Source organism: Sturnira hondurensis, unplaced genomic scaffold (genome assembly GCF_014824575.4).
Source record: "Sturnira hondurensis isolate 20B ecotype Veracruz unplaced genomic scaffold, ASM1482457v3 Scaffold0013299, whole genome shotgun sequence".
NCBI lineage: Eukaryota > Metazoa > Chordata > Mammalia > Chiroptera > Phyllostomidae > Sturnira > Sturnira hondurensis.
This window is the reverse complement of record NW_028085930.1, coordinates 8057227-8076430: the sequence shown is the minus strand read 5'-3', so window position 1 is coordinate 8076430 and position 19204 is coordinate 8057227. Positions and strand designations below refer to the sequence as shown.

At 37.1% G+C, this 19204-nt stretch overlaps 1 protein-coding gene across 5 annotated transcripts in view; it reads left to right on the top strand.

The window, feature by feature from the left end:
• Positions 1-19204, top strand: part of ATP2C1 (ATPase secretory pathway Ca2+ transporting 1) — a 136154-nt gene that overhangs the window by 107415 nt on the left and 9535 nt on the right. For all 5 annotated transcript variants that reach the window (XM_037061289.1, XM_037061290.1, XM_037061293.1 and 2 more), the window contains 8 exons: positions 6881-6931; positions 7838-8004; positions 9324-9392; positions 10011-10127; positions 10920-11067; positions 11835-11930; positions 12455-12596; positions 13841-13965. In XM_037061289.1, the coding sequence (XP_036917184.1) occupies positions 6881-6931; positions 7838-8004; positions 9324-9392; positions 10011-10127; positions 10920-11067; positions 11835-11930; positions 12455-12596; positions 13841-13965 (915 nt within the window). The remainder of the gene's footprint in view (positions 1-6880; positions 6932-7837; positions 8005-9323; positions 9393-10010; positions 10128-10919; positions 11068-11834; positions 11931-12454; positions 12597-13840; positions 13966-19204) is intronic.

Genomic DNA, 19204 nt, shown 5'->3' with positions numbered 1-19204 from the left:
TGCACTGTTCTGAGTTTTGAGGTTTGGTCTTGTAACTGCCACCACAATCAAGATATAGAACAGTTTTATTAGACCCCAGATTCTCTTGTGCGTTTTTGTAATCAGCCCCTCCCTCTACTCCCAGAATGAGGCACCTACCTACTGGATTGTTTTCTGTCCCTATAGTTTTGCTGTTTTCAGAATGCACTAAAAATGGAACTGTGTAGTAAGATGCCTTGAATCTGTTTCTTTCACAATAGCACTTGCATTGTGAGATTTAGCTTTGTTGGTTGTTTGTGTTTATTAGCAGTTCTTTCTGTTTGCCAAGTAGTATTCACTGTATGGGTATATGTTACCTATTCACCACTTCAAATATATTTGAATTATTTCCAGTTTTTGCAGATTACGAATAAGCTACTAAAGCATTTGTGTGTAAGTTTTTGCACATATATAAATTTTTATTTATTTTGAGTAAAAGTACCTAAGAGTTGCTGCTACTGGGTTATATGGTTAATGTATGTTTATCTTTGTAGGAAACTACCAAGTTGATTACAGTACTGCTTTATTATTTTGCAACTCGATCGGCAGTGTTTGAAAATCCTTAATGCTCTGCATCTTCACCAACACGTAGGATAGTCCGTTCTCCCACTCCTCATTCTGATAGGGATATAGTGGTATCTTATTGGGGGTTTAATTTGCATTTTTCTTATAAGTAGTGATGTTGAGTATCTTTTCATGTCCCTTTTTCCCTCTTTGCAATTCATGTATCTTCTTTAGTGAAGTGTCTGCCCTGCCTATTTTTTAAAAATTGTGTTTATGTTCTTACTGAATTTTGAGTGTCCTTTGTGAGATACTTGATTTCAAGTATTTTTTCCCGGTCTGTGGCTTCTCTTAACGCTGCATTTCAAAGAGCAGAAGTTTTAAATTTTGATGTATTCCATTTTATCACTATTTTCTCTTATGGGTCATTTTTTGATGCCTTATCAAAAACTGCCTAATTCCAGATCACACATTTTTTTTTCTGTGTTTTCTTCTAGAAGTCTTAGATTTTTAGTTCTTACATTAAGGTCTGTGATGCATTTTCAATTAATTTCTCTCATACTGTGAGAAATGAGTTATGGTCCTTTTTTCTTTTTTTTGCATAGGGATGCTTATTTGTTCCATCACTGTTTGTTGAAAAGGTTATTCTTCATTGAAATGTCTTTTTACCTTTTATTGTAGTGCTTTTCTAACAAGTTATTTATAGCACAGTAATTTCTTTAGAACCAGGTTCCCTGGTGTGAGATTAACTTATTATGTTGGGATGTTTTGTGGGGGCTTTACAAAGCCTGGTTTGTGGCTATGCAAGTCCCCCAGGAGGGCCCCAGAAGATGTAGGGAGCATTTTTGCATCCAGGTTGTTGAAAGTTTGAATTTCTCATCCTCATTGTTACTTTTTGTTTATGCATATATATGTGTATGTTCTTTAAAGTAAGTGCTTATTATCTGGTATTTATTTTATTAGACGTTATGTAGCTACCCACTGACAGTAGTAAAATGTGCTACCTTCTCTTTTACGCTCACAACTGCAAGTTACATATTTAGAACACTGTTTTCTTAAATTATTTCCACATCTTAACTTAAAGCTTGTCTTTTGATAATACTATTTTCTGATTAGAAAATTTATTCATTAGTAGTATATGTCCATTCTGGAAAAACTGAAAGGCCTAGAAAAGTAAGAGCCACAGAGCAAACTCCCTGTAATACAATCCAGATACTCAGAAGTTATGAACCCACAGAGCACCCAAGATAATAAAATAAATTAACCCATATTTGTTTAACAAAACTTCTGTTGTTTGTGAGTTTAACAAAGTCTGGTTGGTATTTTATAGTGTTATAAGCCTGAACATTGTTTAACAGAATGTGAGAACTTTCCCATTCCTGAAATCTTAAGTATTATTTTAAAACATGTTTCTTAATGGCTGCACAGTGTTCTGCTTGGGTATACTGTGTGTGTGTAAACACACGGGAAATATATGGTTGTATAACTGTTGCTTTCTTTTTTAAATCAAGCTTCAATTTCTATTTTGTTGCCGTAAATAATACCTTTTAAGGATAATAATAGTAGCAACCATTTACCCTGTGTCAGGCAGTTCATGTATTACATACATTATCTATTTACTCCTTATAGCCACCTTATAAAAGATAGGCAGCTTTGTTTTTGCTGATAAGGAAACTGAGGCACAGAGAACTTGGGAGACTTAACTGAAGTCTCAGGGCTGATGAGGGGTGGTATTGGCTTGGGACTGGAGCTCGGGTCCATGTGAATCCAGAGTTCATCCTCTGTTGCTTACTGAGTCATAAACGTTGTGTGTAAGACTTCGTGTCCGACTCTGATTATTTCTGTGGAGTAAATTTCTGTGTGTGAAGTGATAAGACCAATGTGCAACACATCTGTAAAGCTCTTAACACGTTTTGATGAATTGCCCTCTGAAAAGATTTTAGTTTCTATTTCCACAAACTGCATTTCGTACAGTAGCAGTAAGTCCCTACACCTCCAGCCTCACCTGAAGTTAGATTTTGGATGTAGTTACTATTAGAAATGCAGTATTTGCTGTTCCATGTTTTCTTTTTCAAGCACTAGACACTCATGAATGGTGTTTTCAGAGCCTATGGGAGTAAGTGTGGGTGTTTGCTTTGTTTTAGGGTTAGTGGAGCAGGTGTTCTTGTATCTGAATGGGGCTTTTTTGTGTATTTTTTTTGTGTCATATCCTGATGGTTTCTTTTTGACATTTGTTTCTGAAAGAATAAATCTTCTATTAGGTTTCCTGGGAGTATTGGGACAGAGTATACGTTAATAAATATATGTGAAATCTGCAGTCAGTTAAACATGTTTCTCATTTGACCTTTGCTCAGCCCTTTCTTCTAGATCTTTTCCCAGAAATATTGAGTAGTGACACTAACAGATTAAAATTTTATTTTATTTTGTTATTTTATTATTTAATTTTAATTTAATTTTAATTTTAATTTGCTTTCTTCAGTTCACTCTCTGGCTCTGGTAACAAATACTAATGATATTGAAACCAACCTAAAGATAGGTAGACAAGGAAGAAGCAAATTACAGTTTACATCATTAACCTGGATAAATCACATCATTGGTCTTTTCCAGAGAGTTTTTGTGCATTAGTGAATTATGGTAGATACCCCGACACTGTTCCCAAGAAACTAAAAAAAATTAAAAGAAAAATCATAAGCCTAGTGAGAAGTGCATTCATTGAATTGCTTCCTGTTGTCCTACTCCAAAGAGAAATTTCGTAAATACCAGGGCTTTCTTTCAGGTATTTCATGCCTTTTGAATACCTAAATCTATTTTCCTCCAAATACTGTTAATTAATTTTTTTAGTCCTTTGAGCTTAGCTGGGCTCCCTGCCTCTCCCTCCCCCATGTTCCCACCCCTTCACCCTAACTCCTCCCCCTCACACTTGCGTTTATGTAACTCTCTTACAGCCAACATGTGTTCTTGGTCTTACGCTTTTACTTCAGGTTGGTTTGAATAGCTTTTCATTTATTAGTGTTAAGGACAAAACCTTTCTTCTAAATCGTTATCTCACTTAGGTATCTCCACATGTACTCAATCATATTAATTTCTGTTCCTTATTAAAATGCTTTTCAGTTTTCCCTTTCCATAGTTTAACCACGCATTTCAAATCTCTTAACATTGCTGTGTCCTTTTGACCTGGAGCCAATTAAAAAGTAGTATAAAAACTGAATTTTGCTTAATTATTTATAAGGTCAGTCTGGGAGTTGTCATTGTTTTTGTTTATGATTTCTTGCAGTTTGTTTGACAGTTCCCATCATTAAATGTGGACATCCTTTTTGTTTGTTTGTTTTTTTTTTATAGCAGTACCTGCATTTGTATTTCTATCAAACCTACTAACCAAGTCCCTGTAATATAATCCCAGTTTGTGTGCTGTTTAATTTTTGCTAGCTTGTAAATACTTATTTTTGTCACCTATTTTTTCTTCAAGGCATCAGGTAACTTTTTACAGGTCTTGGGAGATTTGGGGACCTTTGACAGGTTTATTTTAATGCTGGGAATGCTTTTTAAAATCAAGTTAATATTTTCCTCCTTTCTGTTTTAGAATTTTCTTTCCTAATGCAACTTGTCTGTTAATGTTGATCAAAAGAACTGTTGAGTACTGACCACAAATATGACACTGAAAAATAAGTACTCATGGGAAGAGAGAATCCTTTTATAAGTTGCTTCTGAAAAATACACAGCCTTTCCACTCTTCCTTTAATGATTTTTAACTTTTCCTCCCATTTTATTCCCTAAACTCTCTCTTTTCTGACAAAGTTCTACCTCTTTCCTGCTGTCCTTTTGCCATATACTGTCTTCCCGCCTTGTGCTCCCAAACTACAGTGATTTTACTCCGTGCTTCCCTCCAACCGGTGTATTCCCTTTTTCTGGGTGAAGAAACAGACATAAGTGTGGAATGATCATTAATAGGTGAAATTCAGTTACCTTCAAGTTTAATCCTAGCTCTGTGACATAGTGGTGCAGTTTAGTTTTTACTCATTTCCAGCATGTTTTTTTTTTAAGATTTTATTTATTTAACTTTAGAGGGGAAGGGGAGGAGAGAAGGAGAGAAATATCAATGTATGGTTGCCTCTCGTGCGTCCCCTGCTGGGAACCAGCCTGCACCCCAGGCATGTGCCCTGACTGGGAATCCAACTGCTCTTTTTTGGTTCGCAGGCCTGCGCTCAAACCACTGAGCTACCCCAGCCAGGGCTCTAGCATTTTTTAAATGTGTAATTTCTTTAGACCATAATTTTATGTATTAAGTGTCAGTATATTTACTCAACTAAAAGGATTAACCTGTTCATCTTCATGCGTTAAGCACAGATTTTTGTGCAGTGTTTTTGTTACCAAGTGGACCCATGGCGGGGACAAAATACTATTACCAAATGAATCCCCCTTTTCTCCCAGGTCTACTAGGTTGCCTTGCCTGCCTACAGGGAATTATAGCTCTCATGTCAGAGAGCTATAATTGGTGAAAAGGAAAGGAATTATATATTCAAAAGTAATACAGACTTAAGAGTAATGACTTAATGTCCTCATTAAAATCCCAGAGTCCCTTAAAACACCCACAAACGCACACAGTCCTTCCTTCTCCCCTTTGCCCAGTCCAGGGTACCATATCTCAGGAAATAGAAGTCTGTGTCTCAGGTAACCGTCAGTTCTTCCCAGTAATCCACACTCAGCTGGCAGGCCTCCCTCAGTTCCCAGCACCATCAGCTATGTCGCTGCCATGATTTTCAGTTCTTACTCCAATTAGTTTTGGATTAAGTTTTCCCGACTATAGTTACGTGGAAACATTCCCCCAGTGTTTCAGAGACCTGATGCACTGAAGAAGGTGCCATGGCTTGGCATCTTCTCATGGCCACCAGCAAGAGTCCTTTCACCCTTTCCTTCCCGCAGCATCTCTCCTGCCCTCCCCTGAACTGCTAAGAGAGAGCGCTGCATCACTGCTACACCTTGCTTTCCAGCTTCCTAAGCTGTGTGGCAAAGGGAGCCCCAAAACCAAGTGGGTCCCTCTTCTCTCCAAAGCCAAACAGTTCTCAATGGCCCTGCTCTATGTGTCCCATCCCCAAGTTCAGACTTGTTGGGGTGAGGATACCCCATATATTTTTTACTATTTCCTAGACATCCTGAGTTCTGCACCCCATAACAAATCCGTATTAAGGGGCTCCCTGGTTGCACCCTTTTACATTATGTACCACATGCAGAACACATAAGTGAGCGTTCAGCTTTGCATTAGTAAAAGGAGAGAAAGAAAGAATGGGACCTGGAGACAGATACTGCATGGTGGGAATTATGACAGTTCTCATCTAATTTTGTTTTCTTTGAAATAGGAAACAAGGTTTTCAGCTGAGAGTGAGGTTGGAGAAAAGGATCAGTTGAAAGTGCGAGGAGAGAAAAGTAGTGTGGATGAACCCTCTAGGAGAGTAGGAAAGAGAATGGTGTATTATGTGGCTATTAAAATCGCCATGGCTTAGAAGTGTTGTTGGAGAGAGGGACAGTAAGGCAGGTGTTCAGGTCTCTGAAACTCTGGGGAGCGACCTCTGGAGCAGTGGATGCTTGCAGTTACAGGGAAGTGTAGTCTCCTGTGGGGTTCAGAACTGAGGTTCGGTGAAAAAGAAGGGAGGGTGGCGGGCAGCTGTCCCCCTCTAGGCCCTCCTGGTTGTACTGTTGGAGAGGACTGTGGGGATGGCCCATGTTTTGTGGAAAAGTCAAGTTAAAGCAATGTGGAAAAAGGGAGGATATAGGAGGGTTTTGTGGGTTACTGATGACGGACTTTGGGGCACAGGGAAAAGGTTTCAGAAGACAGAAGATGGGAGCAGAAAACGGGATTGTGAATGCATGGTTTGGAGAGAGAAGATCATATAAGCAGTTGGAGATCTAGTGGAAGAGATCCTAATGAATTAACCTGAATAAAAGTATGAGCAGACACTTGACACTTAAGGAAAAGGTGGGGGTGCTCTGTAGGTACCGAGAAGCCGCTGTTCTCTCTGCTGAGACAGAGCAAAGGGAAGCTGCTTTTTCAGTTGTGTGCTGGTGTCATGAGGAAACCGATGCAAGAGTTTTTTTGTTTCCCTTTCTCTGTGTCCGCAGCATTTCAAGGGTAAGGCTATTTCCTCTTCAGAGATTGTGTATTTCCTGTGGTACCTTTGGTAAAGTTTGAAATAACTGTGTCAGAGGAGTGTCTTATCAAACGTGGCGTATTGCTTAAGCTTGATCTCTGTGGCAAATGACATATAGTTTAAATTCATAATTTAAAAAGATTGTTAGCTATAAGCATATGGGTTATTCCGATTTTTCTTAAAGTTGAAGATTTTTGATGTGTCTTTTATTTTAACAGGTGGCAGTATTTTATAGAGCTAGTCCAAGGCACAAGATGAAAATTATTAAGGTGGGTCTCTAAGAATCAGACTGTTTAATCTTTATGTCCAAGGTGCTCCTTGTCTTCCATTATGTTTGCCTTACTAGGAATATTAGATAGAGCATTAAAGTCAGAAGTACTGTGGGGAAGTCACATGAGGAAGGTGTAAAAGAAAACTTGAATGAGATGCCTGCAAATACCACCTGCTGGAAACAGGTGAACAGTGTAGAAGTCTGTTCTGACAGGGGTCCATCATCAGATCATCCCAGTGTGAGCAGCCATGGTTACTTAAAAACTGAACAAATACGTCAAGAAAAAATGTTATAATGTAAACAGTAGTTAAAAGGCCATAGTAATACACATGAATATGTATATATTTTTATATATTAGACATATATACACACACCCACAACACAACTGATGTAGTAGCCATTAGTTAATGGAGTAAAATTATTAATCACCATAGCCTTGTGTTGTATTAGTTCAGGGTGTCTTAACCTTAGCACTGTTGACATTTTGGACTGAACAATTCTTTGTTGTGAGGGACTGTACTGTGTATTGTAGGCTGGTTAGGAACCTCCCTGACCTCTCCCCTCTAGGTGTCAGTAGCATCCCTCAAGTCATGGCAGTCAGAAAGGTCGTCAAACATTGTGAGGTGTCCCCTAGAAGGCAAGACTGCCCCTGAGGGGCATTGCATAACCAGATGTAGACTTCAGACATCCACTTCTCAAACACTGGGAATATTAAAAGACACTTTTTAAAGCTTTGTCCTAAGACCTCAGTATACTGGAATTTATTGAAAACTTGATGGTCTATATAATTTCTAATCTTAATTATGTGAAAAAATAGAGAGGGTTTATTTATCACTTTATCTCTGTAAAAACAACATTTTCATCAGAATTTCTCCCAAACCCCTTCTTCCCTCCTCTCCTGTAGTCTTTACAGAAAAACGGATCAGTCGTAGCCATGACAGGAGATGGAGTAAATGATGCAGTTGCTCTGAAGGCTGCAGACATTGGAGTCGCAATGGGTCAGACTGGCACAGATGTTTGCAAAGAGGCAGCTGACATGATCCTGGTGGATGATGACTTCCAAACAATAATGTAAGTTTTGTTTCAGTATTCACTGTGTATCAGAGAACCATCTCCCAGCCTTTCTTCCACCTCATCCCCAGGCAGTCTGGGTGGAAAAGAGTAAACGATATTTAAGCATTAGATGAATTAAACTATTTTACTAGATCAGTTAATCTTATTTCATGGGGTAGCCTGTAGTTTTTGAGAAAATTACTCTGTATGAAATGGAAAGGACATAATAAATGGCAGGGCCATTCATTAAGAAATATTTACAGAGTGCCAGTCAGGAGTCACGTTTTTCTGGCCTTAAGTGTGGTGCAGCAGTGAGCCTTTATGGGACCTTTATTCTGGTTAAATTCAGGCCATCAGAAATAGGCATGTGCATGGCCATAATAAATATCAAAAAGAATCAAGTTCTCATCTGTGCCTATTTCCTTATGTCAATAATTGTTCATGTTGTCAATGGCATAACTTACTAAGTTACAGTAACTTTGTTTCAGCCACAGTTTCTAACTGATTTAAGATTCTTATGTAATACATGGTGGTGTCAGTTTCACAGTGTTCAGGTGGGAGTCACCTGAATCCTGTTTTTTTGATAATCACCTATCTGCCAACCTGAGTCTTAGTCGTTTCAGTGACGCATACTATTCATATGCCCATGGTGCTTCTTTAACCCACCGTGGCCGGGAGTAAAGCATGTGGGAACACAGGACTCAGAATTACTAAGCTCTTGTAAGGATGTGAGATATTTTCTTTCCATTCTTAGAATTGTATAAAAATCTTGGAAGAAAGGAGGAGTTGTTTTAAAAACACCTATTTTTCTAGATCCAACCACATGCATGAGATAATTCACATGAATCTTTGTAATATGATTTTACTACATCTAATTATGTATAGGAGCAAAAACAGTTTAAGTTCTGTAATTCTTATATATCTCATTGCCATTTATTTCCTGACATACATTAATTTAATCCCCATGCATGGATCTTAAGTGTTTAAGAAAAATAAACTTGGTTAATGAAGATTATTATTTTAGTATTGTAAGTGTATAGTATTGTGTCTTATGTAGAAAGACTATATATGTGATTTTAATGTTGAAATATCCTTTTACAAATAATTTTAATATTATAGAGTGAAATTAGTTGAGGTGGGGCTTATTATCAGACTTTAATTCTTGCTGGAATAATGTTTCCATATTTTTTGTAATCTTAATTATGTGAAGAAAATAATAGATTCTTTTAGCCATGTATGTATTACATCAATTGGAAATTTGTTTTCAAAATTAGTGTTTTAGTATAGCTATCTTCATTTTTGTGTAATAATATTTTCTCACTTTTTTAAAATTTCAGGTCTGCAATTGAAGAGGGTAAAGGGATTTATAATAACATTAAAAATTTTGTTAGATTCCAGCTGAGCACGTAAGTCTGTAAGAAGTTTGTCACCATGAGTCTTATAGATAAATTACATGAATATTATAATTTATGCAGAGTGCCTAGAAGCTTCTGGATTCTCTTTCTGTGGGTGGTTTCATATATTTTCCAAAATGAAAATTAATTCAAAAATCAACAGTGTAATGGTGTGGTTAATAGGTTCGTAATGCGAATCTTAGGTGTCTGTATTACCATCCAAGTATAGAAGAAGCCTTTGTGGTTTATTTAATGGCACCTGAAATAACTGAGGTGTGTCAGTTATTTCCTCTTGGTATATTTTTCCAAAAGTCAAAGGGCTTTTCTGTAGTCAAAGTTACCAAAATACGGTCGAAATTGTTAATTGTTACATAGCAACAGCTACTTGAACTCAATTTAAAGAATCTTCCTCTGTTTATTGTTATTATGTAAACATCTTGAAGATTCTTTGTTAAAAAGCTGTGGGTTGGAAGAGTTAGCCCCTGGTTTCACAATGTTATTAGAAATACAGGGTTCCTTTAAGAGCATGGTAGTAGTGTGAGATTTTTTAAATGCTAAAAAAGTGATATCTTAAATTAGTAGAATTGTACTAAGCTGACACATTTTTTTTTAAATGGCTTTTTTCAACAGGAGTATAGCAGCATTAACTTTAATCTCATTGGCTACATTAATGAATTTTCCCAATCCTCTCAATGCTATGCAGATTTTGTGGATCAATATCATCATGGATGGGCCTCCAGCTCAGAGGTAAGAGTTTTTTGATGCAGGAACTAGGAAGATAAGGAAGGTACGATAATCCTGATAATTGAGTTTTAAGACTTGATTCATAGGTCGCATTAGAAATCTTTGCGTCAACTTGTATGATGTGTGCATATCATTCATTTTCTTGGGTGCTCACTCATCCCTTGTGGATCTGAGCCTTCACCCTGTGTTCAGTGCCTGGCCTTCCACTGAGAACAGATGAGGGCAGCCCCTGCCCTGAGGAAGTAATCTTTTGGTTTCTAATAACAGGGCGTAGTGGGGAAATTTGTGCATTTAGTGCTATTAACTAGACTTTACTACCAATTTTGGAGACTTAGGGAAAGTATGAAAGGACTTAAGCATCTAGGTATTTTCTTTTGTAATAATGGGGCCATAGATACCACTTCCCAGTATAAAGAGTAGTTGAGTAATACTTGTCAGTGGCCATTACAACAAATCCTCCTAGTTGAAACCTGTTTGCATGAAAGATATTTCAAAGTCCAGTTGGTAGGTAGGTCGTGTATTTCAGGCCATATAAGTAAATGAGATTGGACAGCTTTTTGAAATTAGACTCTTAATCTATTAAACTGTGCCAAATAGATAAGGGTAAAAGAAGAAAGTGGTAAAATTTGTGGTTATTTTTGAGTAACCATAGCCAAGGTTTCTTTTACAATTCAACACTTTGTCTTTATAAGAAAGCATGTAGTTTTCTGGATAATTGAGGTTAATCAGACTTGAAAGTAACAAATCCAAAACCTTAAAACTTTAAGGTAATTCACTTTTCTTTTTGTTTTGAAGCCTTGGAGTAGAACCAGTGGATAAAGATGTCATTCGTAAACCTCCACGCAACTGGAAGGACAGCATTTTGACTAAAAACCTTATACTTAAAATACTTGTTTCATCAATAATCATTGTTTGTGGGACTTTGTTTGTCTTCTGGAGGGAGGTATAGTCACTGGATAAGTTGTTTTATTAACATGTATTTTGTATGACGGGACTCAGTTATTTCCGTGTGTTACATGGAAGGCTGGAAAGTTAGGAGAGCTCTGAAAAATTTGATAATAAAACATTTTTATTTCTTTAAAATGATTTATTTATTTTTAGAGTGAGGGGAAGGGAGGGAGAAAGAGAGGGAGAGAAACACCAGGTTTGGGGAGAGAAACACTGATCGGTTTTCTTCTCACCCCAAATCAGGGACTTGGCCCATAACCCAGGCATGTGCCCCAACTGGGAATTGAACTGGTGACCCTTTGCTTTGTGGGATGATGCCCAATGAGCCACACCAGTCAGGGCGATAATAAAAACATTTAAACGTAGTTTGATTTTAGTCTTTGTGGATTATTGGAATTTCAGACTCATTTATTAGATAAATTTAAATCTGCAAAGATTATCAGATACAATAAAAATATATGAAAATTAGGGGAGATGTTAGAAAAGCTGAGTCTTTAACGTAGATACTTTATTGTCATCATAGTGAAAGTTGTTTTAATATCTATTATACAGTTGATGAGAAGACTTTTTACTTTGTGGTGACTGCAGCTATTCATTAGGAGACTTGTTTAAATGGCATATAGGGAATTTAGGTAGCTTATGTTTTTATGTCATAAGACTAAAGGCATTTTATCTGAATGGAAAGGAAATATTAGCCATTTAAAAGCATGCCGTATTTGTCCATTAAATTCAGTCACTGACAATCATTTTTCCTCTTGTCAGCTTCGAGACAATGTGATAACACCCCGAGACACAACAATGACCTTCACATGCTTTGTGTTTTTTGACATGTTCAATGCACTGAGTTCCAGATCCCAGGTATGCTGATGGATTCACTCGGGTGGAGCACTTTCTAATTGGAAGCAGGCGAGGATTATGGGTTTTTAGCTTTCCTTGATTTTGTAGCCATAGATTACAGCCTCAGATACAGCTTTCCTACAGACGTGTGCCTACAAACACATGTCATAATAGGGATGGAGCATTTGGGAAGAAAAGCCTTATCTTTGACCAGAAAATCACCGTAAATCACAGGTGTTATCACCTGATCTTTATTCTTTCCATCCTCTTATTATCTGGATATTTTCAGGTTAACGTTATCCAGGCATAGGGCAGACCTCATTGGTTCTGTTAAGGTGGTATTAGTCTCTTATTAGAAGTAGAGGAACAAATTTTTTTGTATATTACTCTTTTCTTGTTACTTCCGTCAGCATGTCAAAGCTTAGGACATTTTAACTGCCATTGTAGAATTCAATCCAGCTTATTAAAAATTAGAAGTGACTGTAATAATAAAGCAGTTGTTTCTGTGACCAGGGAGTAATAATTGAATTCTTCTCTGCCAACAGACCAAATCTGTGTTTGAGATTGGACTCTGCAGTAATAAAATGTTTTGCTACGCAGTTCTCGGATCTATCATGGGACAGTTATTAGTCATTTACTTTCCTCCACTTCAGAAGGTGTTTCAGACTGAGAGCCTAAGTATACTGGGTAAAGCAAATGTTCTTTATAATTTGTATATTTGAGATGAATTGTAAGTATTTTCTAATGTGTTGGTTCTGATAAAAATTTTCTTTTAAAAATTGAAATAAGAAAAGTTACTGACTTGATCTGAAAAAGGAGTGTGCTCTGTTTTTCCACTGGGAGAAGTTGAGGGGAGTCACTCTCCTCACCCTGGTTTTATTATTTCTTTTCTAATTTTTATAGGTTATTAATTGTCAAAATCATATTTGTTTACTTTGAAATATAGCAAATCAAAACTTGTTACGGAGTTAGTGTAGTTTATAATTTTTCAGTCTTCTGTGGAGAAAAAACTAGTTTTACCTTCACTGAAAACCAAATTGCTTTTCTATAAAATTATAATTTCAATAATTTAATATTTTACTGTTGTTATTTGCTAATTTGTAATTCTTATTTTAATCAAATAATAGCTTGATCCTAAAAGTAGAATATTTTATTTTGATTATGTGGAAGATAGACATTATTCTTGTACACATTGTGCATTAAATATTATAATATTGTACATCTAAAAATTAATTTTTCTATATAAGTGTGAGGACTGGTGTATTTCATGGTACTGCTACTTTTAATTGTTTTTAAGCTGATTTAGATATTTATGAAATGAATGATACAGCCTCAGTGGATTTTTTGTTATAAATTTACCTTAAAAGTGAACTAGTTTAATGTTAGTATTTTAATTTCACATTCACATCTCTTCCTCTTTGAAAAAATAGGTGTTTTAAGGAGACAACTGCAGTTTTTCAAGCAGTAAAGAGTGAGTTAGTATGGACACTATTGTGAAGACACTGCCTTTAAAGATGATGAGTTCTTCTGGGCTTTCGGAGGGAACAGACGCAGATTTCTAAATGATGTGTAGTAGGCATTTTTCAGTCAAATTAGTTACTACTGCTGGAATAGCCTTTTTTAAAAGGTTGTATGATCTATAGGAAGTTCTTGCTTCTATTGCTGTTAAAAGTTATAGTTACCAGATTATCTGTGGTTTAGGGACAGTAGTCAGAGGACTTGGGTTCTGTTCATAGCTATGTGACTGTGGATAAGTCACTTCATCACTCTGAGCCTGATTTCCTTCCTGGGGCTGATTATCTACTTCATGGAGTGGTTGTAAAGCAATGTCTTTGAAAAGCTGTGGTAAAATGTTAGAAAAATGTAAGCTGTTAAGCTTTGCAGCTATATGTTTCAAAGAACTATAAAACCCAATTTATTTTCTCTTGCAGATCTGCTCTTTCTTTTGGCTCTCACCTCGTCAGTGTGCATAGTGGCAGAAATTATAAAGAAGGTCGAAAGGAGCAGGGAAAAGATCCAGAAGCATGTTAGTTCAACATCGTCGTCTTTTCTTGAAGTATGATGCATATTGCATTCTTTTATTTGCAAACTAGGAATTGCAGTTTGAGGATCATTTACAAGGGCAAATTCAAGAAGATAATGAAGATTTGAGAACTTTTTAACTTTTCATTGACTAAACATGAGCATTAATGTTAAAGACTTGATTGGAGACTTTAACGTGCTGATAGTCCCAAATGAAATTATGCAACTTTGATAACAAATTCCTTGATTTAAATTGGCTTTTGAGATTGAGGGGAACTTTATAAAGCATATGGGCATTTATTTAATTAAAAAAAACAGGCAAAACCTAAACCACTTAAAGAGGTCTAACAGTACAAATACACTGTCTATCTTAGATAGATATAAATATTTTTTTTAATTTTTAAATATTGTACTATTTATGGTGATGGGGCTTTCTTACTAATACACAAATAAATGTAATCATTTCAGAGGCATTCTGTTCGATTTAGAAATTGTTTCCCAGGAGTGCCATGTTCAGCTACTGTATTTCCTTTTTCCTGCAGTGTAAGCAGCTCAGACACCGTGTGTTACCATTTTTGTATCTCAAGTTTTTTGCACAGGATGTGACCACTGTCAAATCACTGTTCTTTTCTTTCTTTTTGTGACTGAAAAGCCTATACTGCAATTTGAAGTAAATGTTTGCTTTTCTTAGTAAGTACAAATGGTTGCTTTTTTCCTCCCCCAGCTATGAATCTTTGGTCTAGCAAAACTTGTGCAGCGCTGTCAGGTGGCTTTCTAGTTAGGTCGTCGTGTCTGCAGTGAACACGTAGTCAGAGGCAGAAGTGTTTCAGACTGGGCTGGAAGTTAGAAAAACTGTTATTCACATGCTATGCCTTCTTTCAGAGTTAAATATACACTTTGTCAAATATCATTTTGTCATCCCCTAAATACAAATCCAAGTACCTCTCCTGAATAATTGAATTTTATTATTTTAAATATCTTTTAAAGCATTTTTAAGGAAGTGTAGAGTGCTATACTTAGAGAGTAAAAAAGCCCCAAGACCAAGCAGGTCGTGGCAGAACCGGGGTACATGTGGAAGGTGCTGGCCTTGCTCTGCGTGTGTCTGCAGCCTCTCTGGCCCACATCGAAGCCCACCCCCGAGCCCGCCGCTTCTCCTGCTTACACTGCTCCTCCCTTGCCTTCTTTGTATTCACTGGGCACTCTAGAGAAATAGATGGCTTCGCTCTTGTCTTGCTGTCAGTGTTTATTTGATGAGGTGTAGGTAATTTATTTAGAGGGTATGGCAGATTTGGGCCAGAAATTCAAAATTGCAAATCCATTTTCCTGTTAACTTTCTTTCTGAAACAGAAATGGGTCTTAAATCTGATGTTTAATTCTACCTGAAGTGAGCTAGTTTTATATTTTATAATTACCCTCTATTTTTTAAACCGTCAGGATAAGTCAATGTGTAGTTTTTATCACCATTATTAAACCGCCAGTGTTAGTACTGAAATGTTATCAGTGATAGGGAGAGTATCTGTACTTGGAGTCTTTGTTAGTGAAACTGTTGAGTTTAAGGAGATGATATGTTTGCACCTTATTCTACTTTACCCTTTAAGACTCAATAGTCAAAAACAAACAAAAGACTCAACAGTCAGATCTCACGAGCTAGAACATGGAGGCCATTGTGTACACAGCTTTATCTCTGGTGACATGATGTCGTGCTCCTAAACTTTATAATATTTTTCTTTTTGTTACAAAGATGTATAAGTGCACGTTAGTCTTTTACTTTTGCATTGTAGGTTCAGAGTGTGACTCGTATGAAATAAATGTGCCTGTTTGTTCATTTGCTTTTTGAACCCTCCCCCCAAATGATTTTGTAAGTTAATGACCTTCCATTCAGGATTTGTTAATATTAAAATCATAAAGATGTTGAACATAATGGAAATTAAGTGATATTCAGTACACAGAATCTGTGATTTAGAGAATGGAAATGCACAGGACAGATAGACTACCATATATCCAGATTTCAGTGTTCTGTAGTACAACGGCAGAATATTTGTATATATGTCTGCAGTAGTATATCATCCACATTAGCATGAATAATTTAAGTGCTTTAGTATCTAAATTTTTATTTTTAACCTCTTTTCTAGCCCTAGAACTTGCTAGAGTTCTTAACAATATTCATTTACTTGATTTTTTTTGTTAGACTACCTCATGAAGTTATTTGGCTCCAAAATGATTGAACATCAGGGAAGTAATTCACTTGAAATAATTCACCAGTTGGGTAGACAGATGATTAAAATTGGCTGCAAGGAAATAAGGCCGAGTGTTTCATGATCCAGAGAGGAAACAGTATGAAACCAGGCAACCTAAGAGAACCTCCCTGCATGCCCCCGCCCCCCAATACAGGCTTTATTTAATAGCTGTGACCACACTCACAAGGGTAATATGCATATATTTTTTTTGTCATTCATACTTCTTTTGCATTGGTAGTCTTTCTTTAAATTTTGATCTCTTTCATGTAGGTCATAAATAGAGTGAGTGTTGGCCATCCTTCCAGTAGTTTCTCAGTAAAGTGAATTGGTAGCAAACAAATATCTAAGAACCTTAATTAAGTTTATCTTACTTTCTGCCTTTTTCACTTGGCAGTTCATGAACATTTTACTTCCACATGTGATTCACCCAAAAGCTTAGAAGTGTGAACTGATTGTCTATTTTGTAGCTGGAATGTGCTAGGATAGGGGTGTGATGGCGCCACTGCCCTTGAGGAGCTCACAGGCAGGGCTGGCACGGGCTGTAACTGTTACCAGGCTGCTTCATGAATGGTGGGAGTGCACATTTATTTTAAAAATACACATAACATTAAAGGGAATCCAGCGCGCATTTTACTGGCAGTTTACCTTGACACTGGCATTTGGAACTGTTTGAAGTGTGTTTTTAGACTGAGGTGCAATCTGAACAGTAGTTGATTTGCATACTAAAACATGCTGTGCCTAAATGTTAATCCTAACTGACTGGTCTGTGACTGGACAAACCATCCTGACTGTTAAGCATCCTGGACTCTCTTGTTGGACAGCTTCATTTGGAGTTTTGGTTTGTAGAGTTGGTTATTGTTAAAAATTGGATATTGTTTAACCAGTCCTTAGTGTTAATGTAGATATAATAGTCTGCAAATATTCTGGGGTTAGGTTTATAAAGAAATAAGAGGTAATTTCTTGTCTTTGGGACGCCTTCAATCTAACCCTGGAGACCAAAGTGAAATACAACTAATACAGTGCTAAATGCTGCCCAAAATGCTACAGTAGCCAAAGGAGAGAAATAACTTCACTGGAGGAAGTTGTCAAAGAAATTTCCCAGAACTAGTGGCATCTGAATCAAGCCTTAAATTGGGAATCTCTAGCCAAAAAGCAGCAGGACATTGCAACCAAATGGCAAAGCCTCTGCAGAGGTGTTGGTGGGAGCCGGATGGATCAGGTGAAAACCACAAGGAGCCTGGGGCCGTGAGGGCAGGAAGTTTGTAACGAGAGGGGTTGGACAGATCAGGGGTTGACAGATCGGGGCCTAGTGGGAAAGACACTTGACTTGTAGCATGCTGGAGGATGTCAAGAGTGTGACGTGAGTTTGGATTTTTGTCCTGTAACATGCTGATGGAAGCACAGAGGCTAAGTAGTAAAAAACAAAATAAAAAACAGGGAGACTGACCAGAGGATTTAGAGGCTTAAAGGGTAGAGGGACTAATTGAGCTGTGGCAGTCACTATGGAGAGAAAGGTATAAATATCTACCAAGAAATAGCATTGCCATGACGAGACAGTAAGGAAAACGTGGATGATAGCCCAGTTTTTGGCTCTCTGACTTGGATAACAGAGCTGTTAGGAGAATTAACAAAGCCTAGCAGCCTTTAGTGGGACACAGGTGAATTGAGATTTGTCAAGGGACATGTTAGGTTTCTAGAACAGAATGAATTAAGCCATGAGTGACAAATTATAATGTAGCAGGAAAATAATTTCATGTTATAAGCCAGCCTGCCTTCCTTTCCTTTCCCTCCCTTCCTTCCTTCAAGTAAAGCAACAAATAAATGCAAACTCAGCTTTGACAGAATAAGATACTTTTTGAAAGTTGTTTCTTTGTAGAGTTATGACTTAAGAATCAGCAAGCAATTCTATAGGTAAGAACATTTCAGCCTCCTTTGTTACAGAGCTCTCAGACTGCGTTTGTTATTAAGGCCACTGACGAGAGAACACTGATCAGAATGATTGGTGACACAGCCTTTCGACGTTTGCAGTAAGACACTTCCTTAAGAGGTGAGAGAATGTATGTAGCAAAGAATTGCATAGCTCGGACTGAAGTTTGCTGTCCGTGGAAGGCAGTAAGTGAATAGCATTAACATTAGGAAACAGTTATTTGCTCCAAGCAAGTAAGTTATGGCAGGAGAGTAGAAAACTAGATTTCTTTTTGTTTTACTCATAATTCTTCCTTGGATCTTTTTAGCCTCATATTCCACACAAAATGCCAACATAGTCCACTTACTAGTTTTTTGGGAAACTATTCCTTTAACATGAAATCCTTTTTCCTCTGCCTCAATTTTCAGAATCAGAATTTTTGCCTGTTTTTCAAAGACCAGCTGAAGAGGCAACCAGGGCAGCCTAACCAGATTACTGTAAGGATGTGTGTGTGTGTGTGTAGTATATAGTTTCTTGTAAATGCTATTTAGAATAAAGGCAGCTAGAAGCCTGGGTATAAAATTTTAGATCTTTTAGAAAGCATTAAAAAATTTAAGTCCAAGCCACTTCATTGATAAATCTAGGAATTGGATCTTTTTTTCATTAAAAAAAAATTTGGTGAAATTTGGTGAGGGAAGTGAAAAATCTTTGAACCATTAGTTTATATTGTTGTTTGTTGTTTTCTAATTTTTTAATTTTAATTAAATTTATTGGGGTGACACTGGTTAATAAGATTATGTAAGTTTCAGGTGAACGGTTCTATAATATATCAACTGTATGTTGTGTTGCGTTGAGCCATTTAGTTTTGATCTTTAGAAATTCCTTTCCGACCTAATCAGGCCGATGTTTCTGTGCAGGCGTGAATGTAGCTCCCTGTATTTGCACAGGTGCTCCAGGTAGCAGCATCCACGTGCAGATCACTGTATGCAGCTGACTTTGCCATTCCTGTCTCTTGTTGCTCAAGTCTAGTCAAATCAACAAATATCCTGGCAAAGGCCCTCATGGCTGTGGTGGCTCCATTGCTAATGGGCTTGGCAGGACTGCTTTTCCTATCTCAGTCAGGGTCGCCC